The sequence below is a fragment of the Lycium barbarum genome, chromosome 5, assembly GCF_019175385.1.
Source record: "Lycium barbarum isolate Lr01 chromosome 5, ASM1917538v2, whole genome shotgun sequence".
NCBI lineage: Eukaryota > Viridiplantae > Streptophyta > Magnoliopsida > Solanales > Solanaceae > Lycium > Lycium barbarum.
Window position 1 is genome coordinate 11396997 of NC_083341.1, and position 16513 is coordinate 11413509.

General features: G+C 34.1%; 3 protein-coding genes across 9 annotated transcripts; 2 read left to right on the top strand and 1 right to left on the bottom strand.

Annotated features, from left to right (window-relative positions):
* Positions 1 to 4180: 4180 nt before the first annotated feature.
* LOC132640447 (transcription elongation factor TFIIS-like) lies at positions 4181 to 8099 on the top strand. Of its 2 annotated transcripts, none has more exons than XM_060357037.1 (3): positions 4181 to 4466; positions 4828 to 4981; positions 6853 to 8099. In XM_060357037.1, the coding sequence occupies exons 2-3, from the start codon at positions 4829 to 4831 to the stop codon at positions 7771 to 7773; spliced, it is 1074 nt and encodes a 357-aa protein (XP_060213020.1). In that variant the 5' UTR covers positions 4181 to 4466; position 4828; the 3' UTR covers positions 7774 to 8099. The 2 variants fall into 2 exon arrangements, with proteins under 2 accessions (XP_060213020.1, XP_060213019.1); XM_060357036.1 differs by having other exon boundaries at positions 4182 to 4466; positions 4816 to 4981.
* Positions 8100 to 9466: 1367 nt separating this feature from the next.
* Positions 9467 to 10012, bottom strand: LOC132640450 (uncharacterized). Its single transcript, XM_060357044.1, has one exon. It carries the CDS (start codon positions 10010 to 10012, stop codon positions 9593 to 9595), a length of 420 nt encoding a protein of 139 aa, XP_060213027.1. The 3' UTR covers positions 9467 to 9592.
* A 29-nt stretch (positions 10013 to 10041) lies between these two features.
* Positions 10042 to 15962, top strand: LOC132640448 (uncharacterized). 6 transcript variants are annotated; one of them, XM_060357041.1, is made up of 5 exons: positions 10042 to 10180; positions 12328 to 12403; positions 13547 to 13591; positions 13684 to 13810; positions 15408 to 15962. In XM_060357041.1, exons 2-5 carry the CDS (start codon positions 12373 to 12375, stop codon positions 15598 to 15600), a joined length of 396 nt encoding a protein of 131 aa, XP_060213024.1. In that variant the 5' UTR covers positions 10042 to 10180; positions 12328 to 12372; the 3' UTR covers positions 15601 to 15962. The 6 variants fall into 6 exon arrangements, with proteins under 6 accessions (XP_060213024.1, XP_060213026.1, XP_060213022.1 ...); XM_060357040.1 differs by lacking the exon at positions 10042 to 10180 and adding an exon at positions 10273 to 10522; XM_060357043.1 differs by lacking the exon at positions 13547 to 13591.
* Positions 15963 to 16513: the final 551 nt, after the last annotated feature.

Sequence of the window (16513 nt, forward strand, 5' to 3'; positions counted from 1 at the left end):
ATACATATGTATTTGAATGATTTTATGTGTAGTTTATTTCATTTATATACATATGTATATGACTGAATAGCGTATTCAAATACATCCAAACACACGCGCCTACTCCTAAAAAATAGCTACGAAATGTAAATATGTAAAAGACAGCTACAGATTGTTAACAGCTCCGAAAAGATAGTTATTTGGGTAAGTTACTCTAAAAGATTGTGGTGATATGCAACCCAAATTGACTCATGAGAAATATTGTCAAAATATTTTCAAAAAGACATTTTTTATATTTGATATGTTATAAATAGCCGTAATAAAAAAAGATACAATTTTATTAGGTACTAAAATTTTTTATAAAAGGGGACATTAGACATGGGGTGTTGCCACCACTACTACAACCCTCTGGATCGTCCAGGTCACTTTCCTTTTCACTTAATTTCCAATGATTATTTGGATCCGACTTATTATACGTATGTGAATTCTGAATTTATGTTTTCCTGTTTCTTTATCTAAATTTGAATGTCATTTCGAAGTTTGAGAGTCAAATTGTCGATCACATAATAAATTAGTCAAAAGTAATTCTACTTAGATCGTATAAGCAACAAGGCAGGTCAATGATTTTAAGTCGGTGGTACTTTAAACTTTCCATTCTATTGAGGATTTGATCATATAGTCATATAAATGTCTATGGCTATTTAAGACCACAACAATTAAAGGTCTTTCTTCCTTTCTTAAACTCAGTCAAACACCGCCACATATTTTGGGACACAGGGATTACTATAAAAGATGCTAAACACCAAATTGCTTTTCTGAATTTGTTTGTCCATAGAGAAAGACTAAAGAGAAGGCAAACAAAATAGAAAAAAAGTGCACTGATAGGTACGAGCAATAGAACAATCTACCTCTTTAGAGTACTCTGCTCCATCAGCACCGTATGATTTTGCTATTGCCTCTATTTTATCTTTGATACCTATATAGACTCTAATTCGAGCAGAGGCTACACTAGATGAATTGTCCCGATCTTCTTAACCTTGGTGGACATAGTTATTTGGTGTCTCTGTTGGTAGGAGGTAGCAGATATCTGGTGAGTTAGTTGAGGTGTACGTTAGTTGGTTTGAGCACCACATATATACAAAAAAAAAAAAAAAAAACTGGTGTACCATGGGATGAACTTTTATTCTCAAGCATATCATTGAAACTAGTTTATACAACCAATGCTCACACACATATTATTGTAAAATTTGTCACCAGATTAAACTTTTTATTTTTCCTCTTAAGCAAACTAAATCATTATCATTCATCAAATAAATGTTCAATTTAATTGTAACCAAAGTGGAACTCCAAAAATAGAAAAATAGGGTATTCACTGAGAATAAGAAATAAAATAAGGAGGAGGAGAATTCTTCTAAGGAGGGTACTACAGGGATGGTCAAAATGGTAAAGTAGTAAAAGTGGCATGGGAATAGGGTTGGAGCTGGTATCAATTTTCTTCAAATTCATTGTTGTATAATTTATGTGTGAATAAAGGGGTCTTTACAAGGAGGCCTTTAGGCGGGGTGGGAAAGCAGGGAGGACGCCAGCTATGGGAGTGAGTGTTCTACGAGTTGGGGGTGTGGAAAAAGCCTAGGTTGAGCCAAAGGGAAAAAGGCAACTTGTGGTTCAATCAATTTCCCTTTTGTTGATGGTCTGGTCTCTCTTCATACATCAAACATATTTCACATTTCAGTGTTAAAAGTGATGCTTGATATTGTATACTCTGAACGTGAACCATAAAGAACACCTCAATCAACGATTTGGCTCGATGCGGAGACAGTTGAACGGGTTTTCTGGAGTAATCAAACTTTTACAATTTGTGCTTCCTAATTAACTTTTCTCCCAGCAAGCAAAGTTTTAAAATATTACGAAGTTATACTATAAGTGATAACAACTAAGTAGTTGTTTCGCTGTGTTTATATGATTCATGATGTTCCATTTTAAAAATTATTTCTAATGTTATATTTGACTGTGTATTAAAGTAGGTAACATATACCAGTTCTTTCTTGTGATAGTTAAGCATTAAAGGTATCGATATTACTTATATGTTAGTGAAATCATTACAAAGAAGTGAACTTGTCGTTGGTACATGAGATGAGGTAAAGATCGTAATCCCAAGTTCAAACATGTTCGAATTCCATCTACACCGCGGGTTGTGATCGTATAGAGGTATTTGAAAACATATCTTGAGGATGCCCTTAAACACTCATGGTATTATATGAATGTACCATCTATAGTGTGGCAATATCAAGCTTTGAAAGACTGAAACATATGAATAGATCTGATACCAACACGGATTATCTATTTCAGTTGTTGTGCTTTCTTAAATTGTGCATCTAGTACAAGGGTTCAACTTTTGATCATATTTGTGGAGCCAATATACTAGTGCTAAAGCATGGATGTTTTGTATCCATCGAACAAAATCAACTTGTAATCTCATAATGACATCTCAAAACATATTTTAAAAGGACGACTTAAAGCGCTGAGGGTATCATTATCAATGTGCAAATCAAAATTGTGAAAGCCTAGAAATGTAGATTTCCAGTAAATTAAATTATCTTGGAAACTTATGTGTGCGAGTTAGTGAATAGAGTAGTTCAGATGTACACTAGTTTGGACTCTTGATGAGTTATTTAATGTAGGAAAATTTACTTGCCATAGCTACCTTTAAGAGGTATTTATTGATAATAACTAATATTTAATTTATTTATATTTCTTAGCTACAGTGATCTCTAATTTACATATCATAGTTATACCAAATACAAAGTTTATTCCATTGTATCAAGTTTCTCCCTCACATCTCTCTCTCTCTCTCTCTCTCTCTCTCTCTCTCTCTCTCTCTTTCTCTCCTCCATTGCCTCTCTCTTTCCGTTCCCTCTCTTTTCTCTGTTGTCGCTCACCCCTCTCTTGTTGCACCACTGAAGCTAAGGCGGTAGTTGTAGCAGCCGGTAATGCTAGAATCCATTGTTTTTTTCACATATCTGGATTTGGTGCATTTTTTGACGATCTCAAATCATAGTTCAGCAGTCGGTAACGTCGGAATCCATGGCTTTTTCTCATATCTAGATCTAGTGTATTTTCCAACGAGCTCAGATCTGGATTTGGTTTAAAGATTTTCCGATGATCTTAGATTATAGTTCTGGATTTGATATATTCTCCGACGATCTGGATTTGGTGTAAAACCAAAATATCTCGTTAACACTTCTGTATTTCTATGAAAATTAGATCTCTATTTGTATTTCCGCCAGATTTGGTGTATTTACGACAATCTCGAGGCCCGACTTGAGTGTATGTGAGTGTATCCGCATATTTGAATGTACTATTTATGCATTATGAAGAAGATTTTTTTGGAAAACTAGATGTATTTGATTGTATTTTTGAGCAAAACTAGATGTATTTGACTAATCTCCATTCGATTCTTAAATGTATTTGATTGTTTTTTCCTCCTCAGATCGAGTGTATTTGAGTGTATTCGTCTGATCAGGTACTATCAAATACATTCAACCTTGCGACGATCTTACTGATTGAAAGTCGAACACATTCAAATACAGCTACAACAAAAGGATAAATCAATATATAAATACACTAAAATATACAACTCTGTCGTGTATTTAAATACATTGGAATAAAATCATTTTTTAATACACATATATTCAAAGAAATTAAGGTTGCATGTTTTCAAAAACATTAAATACACGCGACATCAAATAAGATTGGATACAACTGAACAGTTAAATACACTCAAATACAACGAATTTCCCTAAACTAGCAATGGAATGTAAATATATAAAATGTAGTTACGAATTGTAACAAACTCTTAAAAGATACTCTCTCCGTCTCATAATAAATGTTATCTCAGCCAAAAACACGCACATTAAGAAACTAATAATGCAATGTGAAGTTTATCAAATTACCCATATATTACTTTTTCTTCTTCATTAGAGTACGCACAAGTAGTAGACCTGTTAACATTGAGAATTCAACAATAATAAGTTACTAGATGTTACTTTAACTTGTCAATTTTTTTTAAGGGTATAAATGGAAAAAGTTAGATAATTTATGTCTTAATTTTTTAAAGTAACATTTATTATGGACAATCTTTTTTTATTAAAGTGACACTTATTTTAAGTTAATCAATCAGGACGGATACTAGTCGAGATAACATGAAAGAGGTGTGATTACTAATCACATTGGTCGGAACATTCTGGACGTCACGTGCCTCCTGTTTCTCCCAATTCCTTCAGAAATCAGGCCAAATTCTACACCGTCCGATCACACCTCATTGACCCCATCACTACCGTCCGATCACTCACACGTGCCAGCAACAACTTCTTTTATCTTCTCCCTCTCTCAAAACATTAATGTAAACGTAAAATTCCTCTAGGGTTTCATTCAGCCGTCAAATTTCACAACGGCGAATTCAATTCCATCTTCACATTTGTTATATTGTAAGTGCAGTCCTCAAAAAGTTACTCTTTTTTATCATTTTTTTTTTTTGTATGTGAAATTATATTATTTTGTTGATAAATTTTCGGTTAATTTTATAGTGGAGAAAAAGTTCACTTTTTGGCCGTAAAAATTATTCACTTTATTTGAAAAATCAGTATTGGCCATGAAAATTCCTTGTATTTCAAATTTGGAAAACTGCTTATAACCTGTTTTCCAATTCACTTTTCACTTTTGAAGTTGTATTTAAGTGCAGTTCTCAAAAGGTTACTTTTTTTTTTTTTTTTTTGCGATTTTGTGTATATGTATGTGAAATTTACTAATAGATATATTTTTTTGTTGATTGTGTAGTGGAGATAAAAGTATGGAGAAGGAGCTGATTGAGCTGTTCGAGAGGGTAAAACGAGCTGCTGATGCAGCTGCTGTAGACGGCGGTGCAGAGGAGAGTAGGTGTCTTGATGTCTTGAAGGAGCTTAAGAAGTTTCCTGTCAATTATCAACTCCTCGTATCTTCACAGGTAATGATACATTCGTACTGATGATTAGGGTAGAAGGTTAGCATGTAGCTGCGTGCGTGTTATGTGGGAGAGGCAGGGGGCTAGCCTCTCTCCTCTTCTCCTTATTAGTAGTAGTACTACTTCGTCCGTCCCATAATAAGTATCACCTTAGCAAAAATTTAAGTGTTACCTTAGGAAATCAAGACATAAATTGACTAATTTTTTTCAGTTCTACCCTTGGACAATAAAGTAATATTTAAATGTTGATTGGAAAAACCACATAGTAACTTGGTATTGTTGGATTTTCAATGTCAAAAGGTTTACTTCTTCTGCATGCTCTAATCAAGAGGTAAAAGTAATTTGTTTTTATTATATAGGGCTAATTTGGTAAACTTTATATTGAATTATTGGTTTCTTAATATGCGTGTTTTTGGCTAAGGTGACACTTATTATGGGACGAAGGGAGTACTATTTATTTAATAATTGTTTAGTTTCTTATTCTTTAATGTGTATTACTATATGTTGCTTCATTTGCATTGTATCATGCTATTTTGCTGTCGTATTTTCTTGCAACTCTACTTCATAAACTTTCTTTTGAGCTGGGAGTCTATTGGAAACGGTCTCTCTACCCCCACAAAGGTAGGGGTAAGGTCTGCGTGCATCTTACCCTTCCCGGACCCCACTTTTAGGATTACACTGGGTAAGTTGTAGTTGCTGTTGTATTCTGAAAGGTAACATTTGATAGGTGTGCGTAATGTTGGATATACAAGCTTCTGCTTGTTGTATTTGTTCAACTTTTTCTGGATTGAAAGGGTTGTAGTTGCAAAGTTTCAAACTTTGGAAGAATTTAAAGTGATTAAATACATATACAAGATGTCATAGTGGAGGTGTGACCTAGTGGTTAACGAAGTAGGAATTTGGCATGCGAAACTAGGGTTCAAATCCTTGTGGAAGCAAGCAAAAAAAAAAAAAAACCAATGTGGTTTCTTCTCATCTGTTCATTCCTTGTAGGTAGAAGGTACCAGACGATTAGTTGAGGTGCCCTTAAGCTAACAGGATACCAAATAAATGCAAGATATATTTTGATGTTTAAATTCCCACTGCTTTTTGTTGGAAATTGCTTTTTCTTCTCAATGAAATGATAAAATTTCTCCAATGGTTGGAGAAAGAAGTTACTTTCTTTTTTCAAAGAGAATCTGTTAATAGACAAGTTTGAAAATTGAGAAAGATAATTTCAATCAATTTTCAAACCAAAGACCCCTGAATTAAAATCGGAGCAGAACAAGTCTGATAACAATCATCCTCTCAATGACCATACGGGGAGAGTAGTCTTTTCAGATGTGTTAAAAGGACTGGGTCCTTTGGCATAAGAAACCTATTGTAGATTAGTTCCTTCACTTTTCTACATCACTATCGATCTTAACTTCACTAAGGATTTTTATATATATTCTTCCATAGATATGGGAATAGAATGGAAGTATAGAATTGTTTGTTCATTTTTTTATTGAATTCTGCAAATAGGTCGGTGGGGAACATCAAACTCCCCACCTTGGAATACAATTATACTTTCTAGTTTTTCTCTTCTTTTCTCATTTCCCCCCCCCCCCCCCCCCCCCCCCTTTTTTTTTCCGGAGGGGAGAGGTGGGGCTAGGTGTTTCTAGTTGCGGTATAATCTTTGCTTGTCAGAAAATTGAGTCATGATTATCCACTTAAATATGTTCAGTTTCTCCGAAGGGTTTCGGGACATCTGCTGATAAACATTTCATGATGATTGCACAATTGGTATTGTTTTGTGTCATGCTTATTCCTCATGTGACAGCCTGTATCACTTGATGCTAGTGAGAGGCAGATGATCCCTTTTCTGTATTTGACATTATGGAAACATGTTTCAGGTGGGAAAACGTCTTCGACAATTGGCAAAACATCCGAGGGAGAAGATCCAGGCGTTGGCATCTGATGTGGTTCAGAACTGGAAGAATATAATCGTAAAAGAAACTCTGAAAAATAAGAACAGCAATGGAGTGAACGGGGAATCTGTAAAAGATGAATGTGCTGGTGCTACTGCTAATGGAGCCACTAAATCTCAAAGAGCGGAGTCGGTCAAGGTTGAAAAGGTGTCTAGGGTTGATAATGTAAAAGTTGAGAGAACGACTTCAAAATCTGAGAAAGTAGTAAAGTCAGAAAGTTCCTTTGCTGAGAAAAAGGTTGAGCGTGTTAGTGTTGCGAACAGTGAAAAGAGTAATTCTACTGTGGCAAGTGCGGCTCCGCCGAAGTTGGGCGCTCTAATTTATTGCAAGGATTCTGTGAGGGACAAAGTCCGGGAAATCCTTGCAGAAGCTTTATGCAAAGTCGTAGGTGAAGTTGATGAGGATTTGAGGGATGAGGTTAATTTATGTGATCCATATAGAGTTGCAGTTCAGGTAGAAACTGCAATGTTTGAGAAGTGGGGTAGATCTAATGGAGCCCAGAAGTTCAAGTACAGGTCTATAATGTTTAACATTAAGGATCAAAACAATCAAGATTTCCGGAGAAAAGTCCTTCTTGGGAAGTTTCCTCTTCATCGCATAACTGAACTGACACCAGAAGAAATGGCAAGCGAGGAAAGGCAAAAGCAGAATGAGAAAATTAAAGAAAAAGCGTTATTCAATAGCGAACGTGGACTTCCTGCACAGGCTAGTACTGATAAGTTCAAGTGTGGTAGGTGTAGAAAGAATCAATGCACCTACTATCAGATGCAAACGCGGAGTGCAGATGAACCTATGACCACTTACGTGACATGTGTGAACTGCCAAAATCGTTGGAAGTTCTGTTAAATTTGAGCCAGTGTGTCCATGTATCACTTACTGGCATTACATTGTGAGCTTCATAGATAGGTACCTTCTCTTAACCATGATGTAGTTCGTAGTTCATTTTTTCATTTTCTTCGTGGAGGCAATCTCAATATGCACGCATGTGATCGCCGAGGTATTTTATTGTTGTGGGATGTTATGACATTGTATTTTTCTCATTCCTAGAATAAAAAAAATTTGCTCGACAGAAAATGCAGAGTTGTATTGGAAAGAAGCAGAAAAAATATTAGATGCAGTTGTGAGCAACTATTCACTGTTTTCTTTTGGTATATTATTATGTTTTTTATTGAGCCGAGGGTCTTTCGGAAACAGCCGTCCTACCTTGGTAGGAGTAAGGTCTGCGTACACTCTACCCTCCCCAGACCCCACGTTGTGGGATTTCACTGGGTTGTTGTTGTTGTTGTTGATCATAGATTCTATTGACTGGATTTACAAAATATGCAAATCCGTTGGGTGCATTGCCTGGATTCTTATTCTATACTTTTCCTTTTTTACCCTTTTACACAACTATAATTGTGGATTGTAGGAAATAACTCTTGCATTATCCAGAACAAACATAGCAAAAAACAAAGCCGCAACTACAAGAATTAATTTTTCCAGAAACAGTTCTTTCAAAACTATATTCATTCGCACATTTCCAGAAAAAAGAACAGTCCTGACAGTTTTTTGGGATGGTTGCGTGTAACGTGGTTTATTCTTCAGGTTGTTGGTGTGTAATCTTATAACACAGTCCTAACAGTCTTTTTGGATGGTTGCGTGTAACGTGGCTTATTCTTCAGATTGTTGGTGTGCCATTTTATAAACGGAAAAGGGTCAAAATTACCCTTGAATTTTGAAAAATAATTCATCCATACCCTTCGTTATACTTTAGGGTCAATTATATCCTTACAGTTATACTATGGGTCAATTATAACCTTATGTCTAACTGCTGCCACGTGGCATCATCCCAGCCGTTCAAAATTATTTTGCCCTCAAATAATTTTTTACCCACTAAAATAACTCAACTCGACTCGATTTTTTTTTTCCAGCAAAAATAATACGGATAATTTTTCTAGCAAAATAAAATAAAAATAATTCCGTATTATTTTTGCTGGAAAAAAAAATTCGGGTTGGATTGAGTTATTTTAGTGGGTAAAAAATTATTTGAGGGTACAATAATTTTGAAGGGCTAGGATGATGCCACGTGGCAACAGTTAGACATAAGGATATAATTGATCCCATAGTATAACTGTAAGGGTATAATTGACCCTAAAGTATAACGAAGGGTATGAATGAACTATTTTTCAAAGTTCAGAGGTAATTTTGGCCCTTTTCCGTTTTATAAAATGATAAGAAATTCCCAATACGTTCTTCTTTGCAATATTGTGAGTTATTTTTCATATTGCTGGTGCGTGTTATTTTAAAACGACGGAAAACGATTCAATATTTATTCAGTGAAGTGATACTCCTATAATGTATCATGGCATTCATTAAAACCATACATTATTTCACCATGAGTAAAAACCATCCAAACAAGGAGTTAAAATACTACTAGTATTTTAAAGTCCATCTCAAAGATTTTTACAGGGAAGAGAGCTACTTACCAAAGAACGAAAACAAGAAGAGGAGAAACAAATTAAGTCATGCAACAAAAGTCATGGCATTGATGCATACATAGTACTAGAAGGATATATATATATATATTACCCGAGTTTCTACATATATCTGTTGTCACCTTTATTCTTTGCCAATTACAAACATTTGAACTGTTGTATACATGTGTAGAAGAGTATCAAAGTCACAACTATATGCTACTAGCCATATCTCTCTCTCTAAGAGCTTGAAAAACTTTAGAACTCTTGTCAAATATCTGAGCCCTCCTATTATAATCTGTTGGTTCTTTGCCCTCATCCTCACCCATAATTGCTTCTCTTTCCAAACACTCCAACAATTCAACTATTCCACCACTTATCCCTTTACACTTGCCCTCCATTCTCCTCATTTCGATCAATTCTTTTTCCATATCCATATCATCCTGATTTATTTCCAACTCCAACTTAGAAACTGTGGGTCCCTTTGCACACTTCAACTTGGAAAATTTACGTGATTCTTCGTTGTGCAAAGGTTGAACTGAAGAAATCTTGAAAATTGGTGCAAGGAAACTAGAAGGTGGAGAAAAAGGGTGAAATTTAGCTTTGGTGTTACCAAGACAATAAGAATCCATAGCTTTAAAATTAACAAAGAAATATTTTCCCGAGACAATATATGTCGAGGTATTCAAAATTTGTGTACTTGGTACTAGATTAGGATTTGAGAGAGTTAAGGATGTTCTTTTATAGATGAGGATGAAGAGCGGAAATGGGTCGGCGCCACGTGGAAGGCAGTGGTTGAGGTGGTCATTTTTTCATACGCGTTTGTTTCAAACTGATATATTTTTGGCGTGTGTAATTAGTTTGTTGCATTGAAGTGGTCATCCTAACGCATGCAATATAGTCATAAATAATGATGTGGCAACTAGGCCCCACTAAGTCTTTGTTTTTTTAATTTCACAAATAATTACTCGTGTATTCAAGAATTTTCTCCATATAATATTGGGATATTGAAAAGAGATTCTATTTCTATTCTACTATACTATAAATGGCGATAAGCACACAGTAGGTCAACATGGCTGCTTTGGCATTTTGAGGGCAGTTTAGTCGATAAGCAGAATTGGAGCAATTCCATTGGCTAAAAGGTAACGTGCCGTGGCTTACTTTTTTGTTGTACATGTTAATAGCCAATATGATATAATACAAAATATATTGAAAGAATAAGAAGAGTAATTCAGGGCTTCTTCTTTTTGTCGCATATTTAAATTTGATTAAGTATATAGTTTAGTAAAAGCTAGCCTAATTAACTCATATGCTAAATTGTGAGGATAACATATTATAAAGTTACTTTTCCATTTGTTATTCTACATATTAATTTATTTAAAGGCGAATTAAATTTAGGCTATACACAAAAATTGGTGCAGGCTTATGTAGCATTTAGAAAATAAAAATTTAAAATTTGTTCATATTCATTTCTTCTTTAAAGTACGGATTAGTTTGATTTTGCGGCTTAGTTTGATTGTTCTATGTTTACAATTGAAAGTAAGAAAAATAATGAACCAGCTGTTTCCATTTTGAGTCTTAACTCATTAGTAATAATACAAAAATATTTTAATATTTTATTAAATTTATATAGAGTAATTTTGCTTTTTCTAATAGCATTGTGTCAGCATTACATCTTAAAAATTGAAGAATACCTATATATTAATGACTTTTTTCTTGCTAAAGTTATTATATTTAAATTTTAAGTACTATCTTTAAAATAGTTGGAAATAATTATAGCATAAAAATATGTTACTCAACTTAAAACAACACAAATTTCAATCACTTCTAAGGATAATCAAATCAATTCTAAGTAATAGTAATGCAATCTAGCACTTTTAACAGTTAGCTAACAAGTTAGGAAACAAATTTAAAAAATTACAAAAAAATACGGCTCGAAATTTACAGTTCGTCAATCTCCTTTTAACTATCGCAGGCCTTTTTTCACGGTCATTAAGAACATAATAAGTACAATAATACATCAATGATTGTGTAATGCTATCTTATATTATTTTCATATATTACTTTTGAGAAATACATTAAAATATGCTGTAAGATTCTTACAATCGTAGAAATATAAAATCGCACACACATGTTGGGTGGGCTTCACTTCTTCTAGTGTTTGGTGGCGGATGAACCTTTAAGCAACAATATTTATCTGAATTCAGTTCAGAGTATCAGAATCAAATGTATATAATGAAATTATTAAAATTCTCGTGATAAAAGTGAGTGATAAAATTAATTACAAGCTATCACGTAATTAACACCCAAAGTTCCTAACTTCAAAACTTACTAGACTAAAACTAAATTAGTTTTAGTATATTAAGTAACATGTTAAAAATTATTCTGACGATCTTGAGCATTAAGCGCATAAGATATTTGGTATTTTCATTCGCGTACAACTTACATTTCATTTTATTGAATTTATCTTAATTGAATCAATTCTTTAATCCTATCTCGATTGTAATACTTTTTTACTTGTCTGATTTAGGTTTCATTCTTATTTAATTTTTACACCGTCGCAAAATAGTGAAATGAATCTCTACTTTAACTGTTTTTCATGTTCCTTATTGTTTTAGACATGTCTAGAGAAACTTTGCTAAAATCATAAGCAAACATGCATTGGTATAGTGTTCTAAGTACCTTTTAGTCTCGACTTGTGAGTCTTGCATAACTAAAAATACTGAAAATTATTTGAACATACCGATAATGAATAAAAATCGAGATGATTTAAATGATTTTGAAGAGTCTAACTTTATAGTAATGCAAAATAAAGAGATCAAAGAACTAATATATAATAACTTAATGTATAAATGAAACCGAAGATCAAAAAAGTATGACTCTCGTACTTAATTAAAAATGAAAAAAACAAGAATGCAAGATGATTTTTTTTTTGTTTTTTGTGAAGGGTTTTAGGGTTTATTGAGTGGTTCCAATTTGAGTTGAAGAAGGCATGGGAGGAGGGAGAAAGAATTTGAAGAGAGGTATGGAGGAACATAATTTAAGCCTTGAAAATGGTCAAACTATAATGCAGGTTGTTGACCTTATTCAAGTATGAATAACATTCACTTTCTTTCCTTGAATATATCTTTTATAATTCATTGGGTATGAGCTTTCCATTCTCAAGATTCAATTTTTCCTATTTTAAGTTGATGTTCATTCTTTGATATCTGTTTTAAGGGCCTGTTTGGACATGAGTTTTCTTTCTTCCTTTTTTTTTTTTCAAACTGTTCATTGGAATGATTTCTTGGTTAGTTTTTTTTTTTTTTTTTTGATTGCACTCACAAAGTTTATTCATTGAAATGCATGTCCAAACAAAAATTCAGCTTTTCAAATGCCATTTTTCAATTTCAAGTATAAAATATTCATCTTCTTTCATTAATATATCTTTTACATCTGGGTGTGAGTTTTCCATTCTCAAGATTCAATTTTTCCAATTGTAAACTCATGTATTATTTTGATTTGGGTTTCTGCTTTTTGGTCTCAAAATTCAATATTTTTGCTATTGTTATTTTGTCTTCTTTCTGTATATCTGTATAACGGTGCATTCTTTTGATTTGGATATGAGCTTTCAAATCTCAAAATTTGTTTTTTCCTGATACTATCTGTGTCTGCATGCATTATTTTGATTTGGGTTTGAGCCTTTTGGTCTCAAATTTCAATGATCCTACTGTAAGTTGGGGTTCATTTTTTGGTAGCTGTTTAAAAATTCATTTTTTTTTTAAAAAATCTGGGGATGAGCTTTCCATTCTCAAGATTCAGTTTTTCCTTGTGCAAATTCATGTTCTTTCTTTGTTATCTGCATTATTGGGATTTAGGTTTAAGATTTTAGGCCTCATATTTCAATGTACACTTGTACAGTCAAACCTCTCTATAGCGACATCGTTTGTCTTGATATTTTTTGGCTACTATAGCAAAATGTTGTTACAGAGAACATATAATATGGAGTAGTATAATATGAAAAATCAGTTCCAAAGAAAATTTGGTCGTTATAGTGAAAATTTTGTTATTGAGGATGAGGTGTTATAGAGAGTTACAACTGTATTCTACTGTATTTTCGTGTTCATTCGTTGATATCTGCTTAAGAATTTATTCTACTGTATTTCGTATTCTACTGTGTTCATTAGCAATATTTCCAGCTAAATTCCAGAAGATCATGTGGATAAAACGAGGTTCGATCATTTAGTCCTCTAGAATTTGAGAATTTATTCATCTAGCTGTGATATAATGATGCTCATTTTTCTTTTTTCAACTGAATGAATAGGCAACTTTGTTGTGGTTGATGAGAGCGGGCGAGAGGAAGCTGTTGAATCAGGCAGAAAAGTGGGATGTGTTGTTACGAAAGTACTCTATTATGATCAAGTTCGTGTGCTTCAAAAGTCTCCAGAATGGTGAGGATCTAATATTCAAAGAACTGTGTTTTCACCCTTCATTTTTTGGTTTAATATTTGTTGTCTAGTTCAGAATCGAATGGTCTTAACAGAGTGAATATTGATAGAGGATTCATATAGCTGACCCGAACTAATTTCTGACTGGCGCCTGCCAGATTGATTTGTTTCTTAAATCAGTTCTAAGGGGAAAGGAAAGCGTTCTTTTGCTAAACAAGTCTACCGAAATGATCTATGTAAAGAACAACTTCTTGAGCTGCTCCCAATGTCCTATGTTCAATTCCATCTTGTGGTCACTTATTTAAAAAGGTAAATAGAAATTAAAGATTGATCATTTTGATGTTCCTCTGACTGGTGAGAGCCTCCTGATGTGGTGATTTGAAGTGCTTTCCTGTTTCTTCCATGGGTTTTGTACTTCCACTCTCGTGTGCGCTGTAGGGATCCATTAATTTTGAATTTATGTACTTCTACGTCGTCCATTTTGGGAGATCTGGACCTATTTTCACTAAGCCATTCTGTTCTTTCTGTTAACAGTAGATGGCATTCAGCTTACAACGTAAAGGCTCTCTCAGTAACTAGTCTTCTCTGTATGTATCCAAGTTGCTCGGACTCGGGTGGGGTATCCAACACGGATGCGAATTCTAGGGTTGGATTCGGAAAAATCTAAATTTTAAGATTCGGTGGTATGGATACGGGTGCTGGGATTCGGCTAAAAAAATTCAAAATTATAAAAATGGAGCTATAAAGATATTATAAAGTTTGAAAGATATCATATGGAAAACTTACATGTATGTTGTAGAATTCAATCTTTCATTCTCCAAATAGATGTTTAAAAAACATAAATTAATTGTCAAAAAATCAACATGCTAATAATTAATTTAGAAATTATCCGTCTTTTCTGTGACAAAGAAAACATTTATAAATAGCAAATATTGACCAAGAGGAAAAGCTAAAAAAGATTGAAGTATGTCATTTCCCATGTCTTAAATCTGTTTTATCTTTTATTTTGAGAAATCAAAATCTCAATTTTCCCCCCAAATTTGTCCAAGGACTCTGGTCAAAGTATGCGATGTCGATTGACCGAATCCCACACGAATCCCGCACCCGAACCCATGTTGTCCACACAGGTTCGGCAGCAAAATCAAGAGTCCGCACAACTTAGGTACATCGACCCCTAAAAGTTTTTGGCTCATTACTTCCTCCTCCGCACAGGAAAAAAGGTCGAAAGAAGAGATGATTTTACTTGCCATTGGTTGCTCCTTTGACATTTGTATTTCAAAAAAATGTGCTAATTTACGTAGATGCATGGTTTTGTATATTGCCTAGTTGATATATGCAAAATAGTCTGGTAAATTGTTATGAAACTCCCCATCCTCAAACCAAAAAACATTTTCTGGCTATAAAATCCTGGCCTCATAATAGGCACATGGTATCAGTTTTGTAGGCAAGAGTTTGCCTTGGAGAAAAGGTGCTATTTTAGAGGGTCATATTGTTCCCACCCCTCCCCCTCGCACACCCAAAAAAATAAATAAAAAAAAGCATGAAATAAGAGAAGTTACCATTTTCAAATAGCTTAATGCTCCGTAAACTTTCTATGCAGGCCAGAGATCTTCAAATCCACAGCAGTAGAGAGTTCAAAGCCTGAACTAGTGTCACACAGTGACCAAATCGAAGAGAATGAAGATTCAAGTGATGATGATGACGGACTTCCTCCTTTAGAAGCCAATACAAATAGATTAAACCCTTTTCAACTGGAGTCGGAGACAGAATCTGATTCAGATACTGATTCTTAATCATGGCACCATAACTAATGACAGAGAGAAGAAAGTTACCCTTTGTCATCCCCCCATCGCACCCCGGTCACTTAAAAGTAAAGAAGAGACACACACTTTGGAGTCCAAATTTGGTGGGATTTAGGATGGAACCGAATAGTGAATACCTTCTTTTTATGGATAAAGCAACAAGGAGTAATCTGAATGCTATTCACATTTGGGGATCTGTAACAAGATCGGTGACTTTGATATAGTTGATATGCCAAGCAAATTTGTAAATTAATTTTGAGTTTCGAAATGTTTGTTTTCTGATATTATTATGTGCTATGTATGACCTGTTGTAACTTCATGTTGAAAATAATGAGCAGTCGGCTTCTTGTCTATGTCTCGACTATGAACACTGCATGCGTGGTGTTTTTCAGTTTGAAATTAACTCATGATCTCTAATGTGCATAAGAGCATAGAACGACTGATCAATAGTCAAGAATTGCTTCCACTTGCCCATGATGATCATTGTTGAATGATTACGTGATAATCTTGGAATGCAAGATCTGCATTCAGTGGCTTGAGATTGATATGTCCTCTTATTCAAGTTGTCCATATTCTGCCAATTTAACGCCATACATAAAGGAAGATGTTACATGGCGGTCCCATGATTTGAGGTTTATGGGTTCCTATGGGGATCTCAAGTTAATAGACAAGAATAACTGGGTTTACAATAAAATATTTATAAATATTTAGTTGATTTCTTAATATATATATGTATACACACAAGGTCTTTGCAAAAGCTACTGGGTACCCGGCCACTGCATACATGTAAAACAACAGTTCTTTGACCACATCTGGAACTAGACACTTCTACAGCACATGCAGCAAAATCAACTTTGTTCTGAAACCAGAGATGAAATCAACTAAACCACTGGCTAGACAAAAC

Bases quoted from the DNA above. Each gene is read 5' to 3' on its own strand.
- LOC132640447 (XM_060357037.1), top strand. From the start codon at position 4,829: ATGGAGAAGGAGCTGATTGAGCTGTTCGAGAGGGTAAAACGAGCTGCT. The intron at 4,982-6,852 runs GTAATGATACAT...AACATGTTTCAG, and splicing joins AACTCCTCGTATCTTCACAG to GTGGGAAAACGTCTTCGACA.
- LOC132640450 (XM_060357044.1), bottom strand. From the start codon at position 10,012: ATGGATTCTTATTGTCTTGGTAACACCAAAGCTAAATTTCACCCTTTT.
- LOC132640448 (XM_060357039.1), top strand. From the start codon at position 13,435: ATGAGGTGTTATAGAGAGTTACAACTGTATTCTACTGTATTTTCGTGT. The intron at 13,592-13,683 runs GTTCGATCATTT...CTGAATGAATAG, and splicing joins GATCATGTGGATAAAACGAG to GCAACTTTGTTGTGGTTGAT. The intron at 13,811-15,407 runs GTGAGGATCTAA...CTTTCTATGCAG, and splicing joins CTTCAAAAGTCTCCAGAATG to GCCAGAGATCTTCAAATCCA.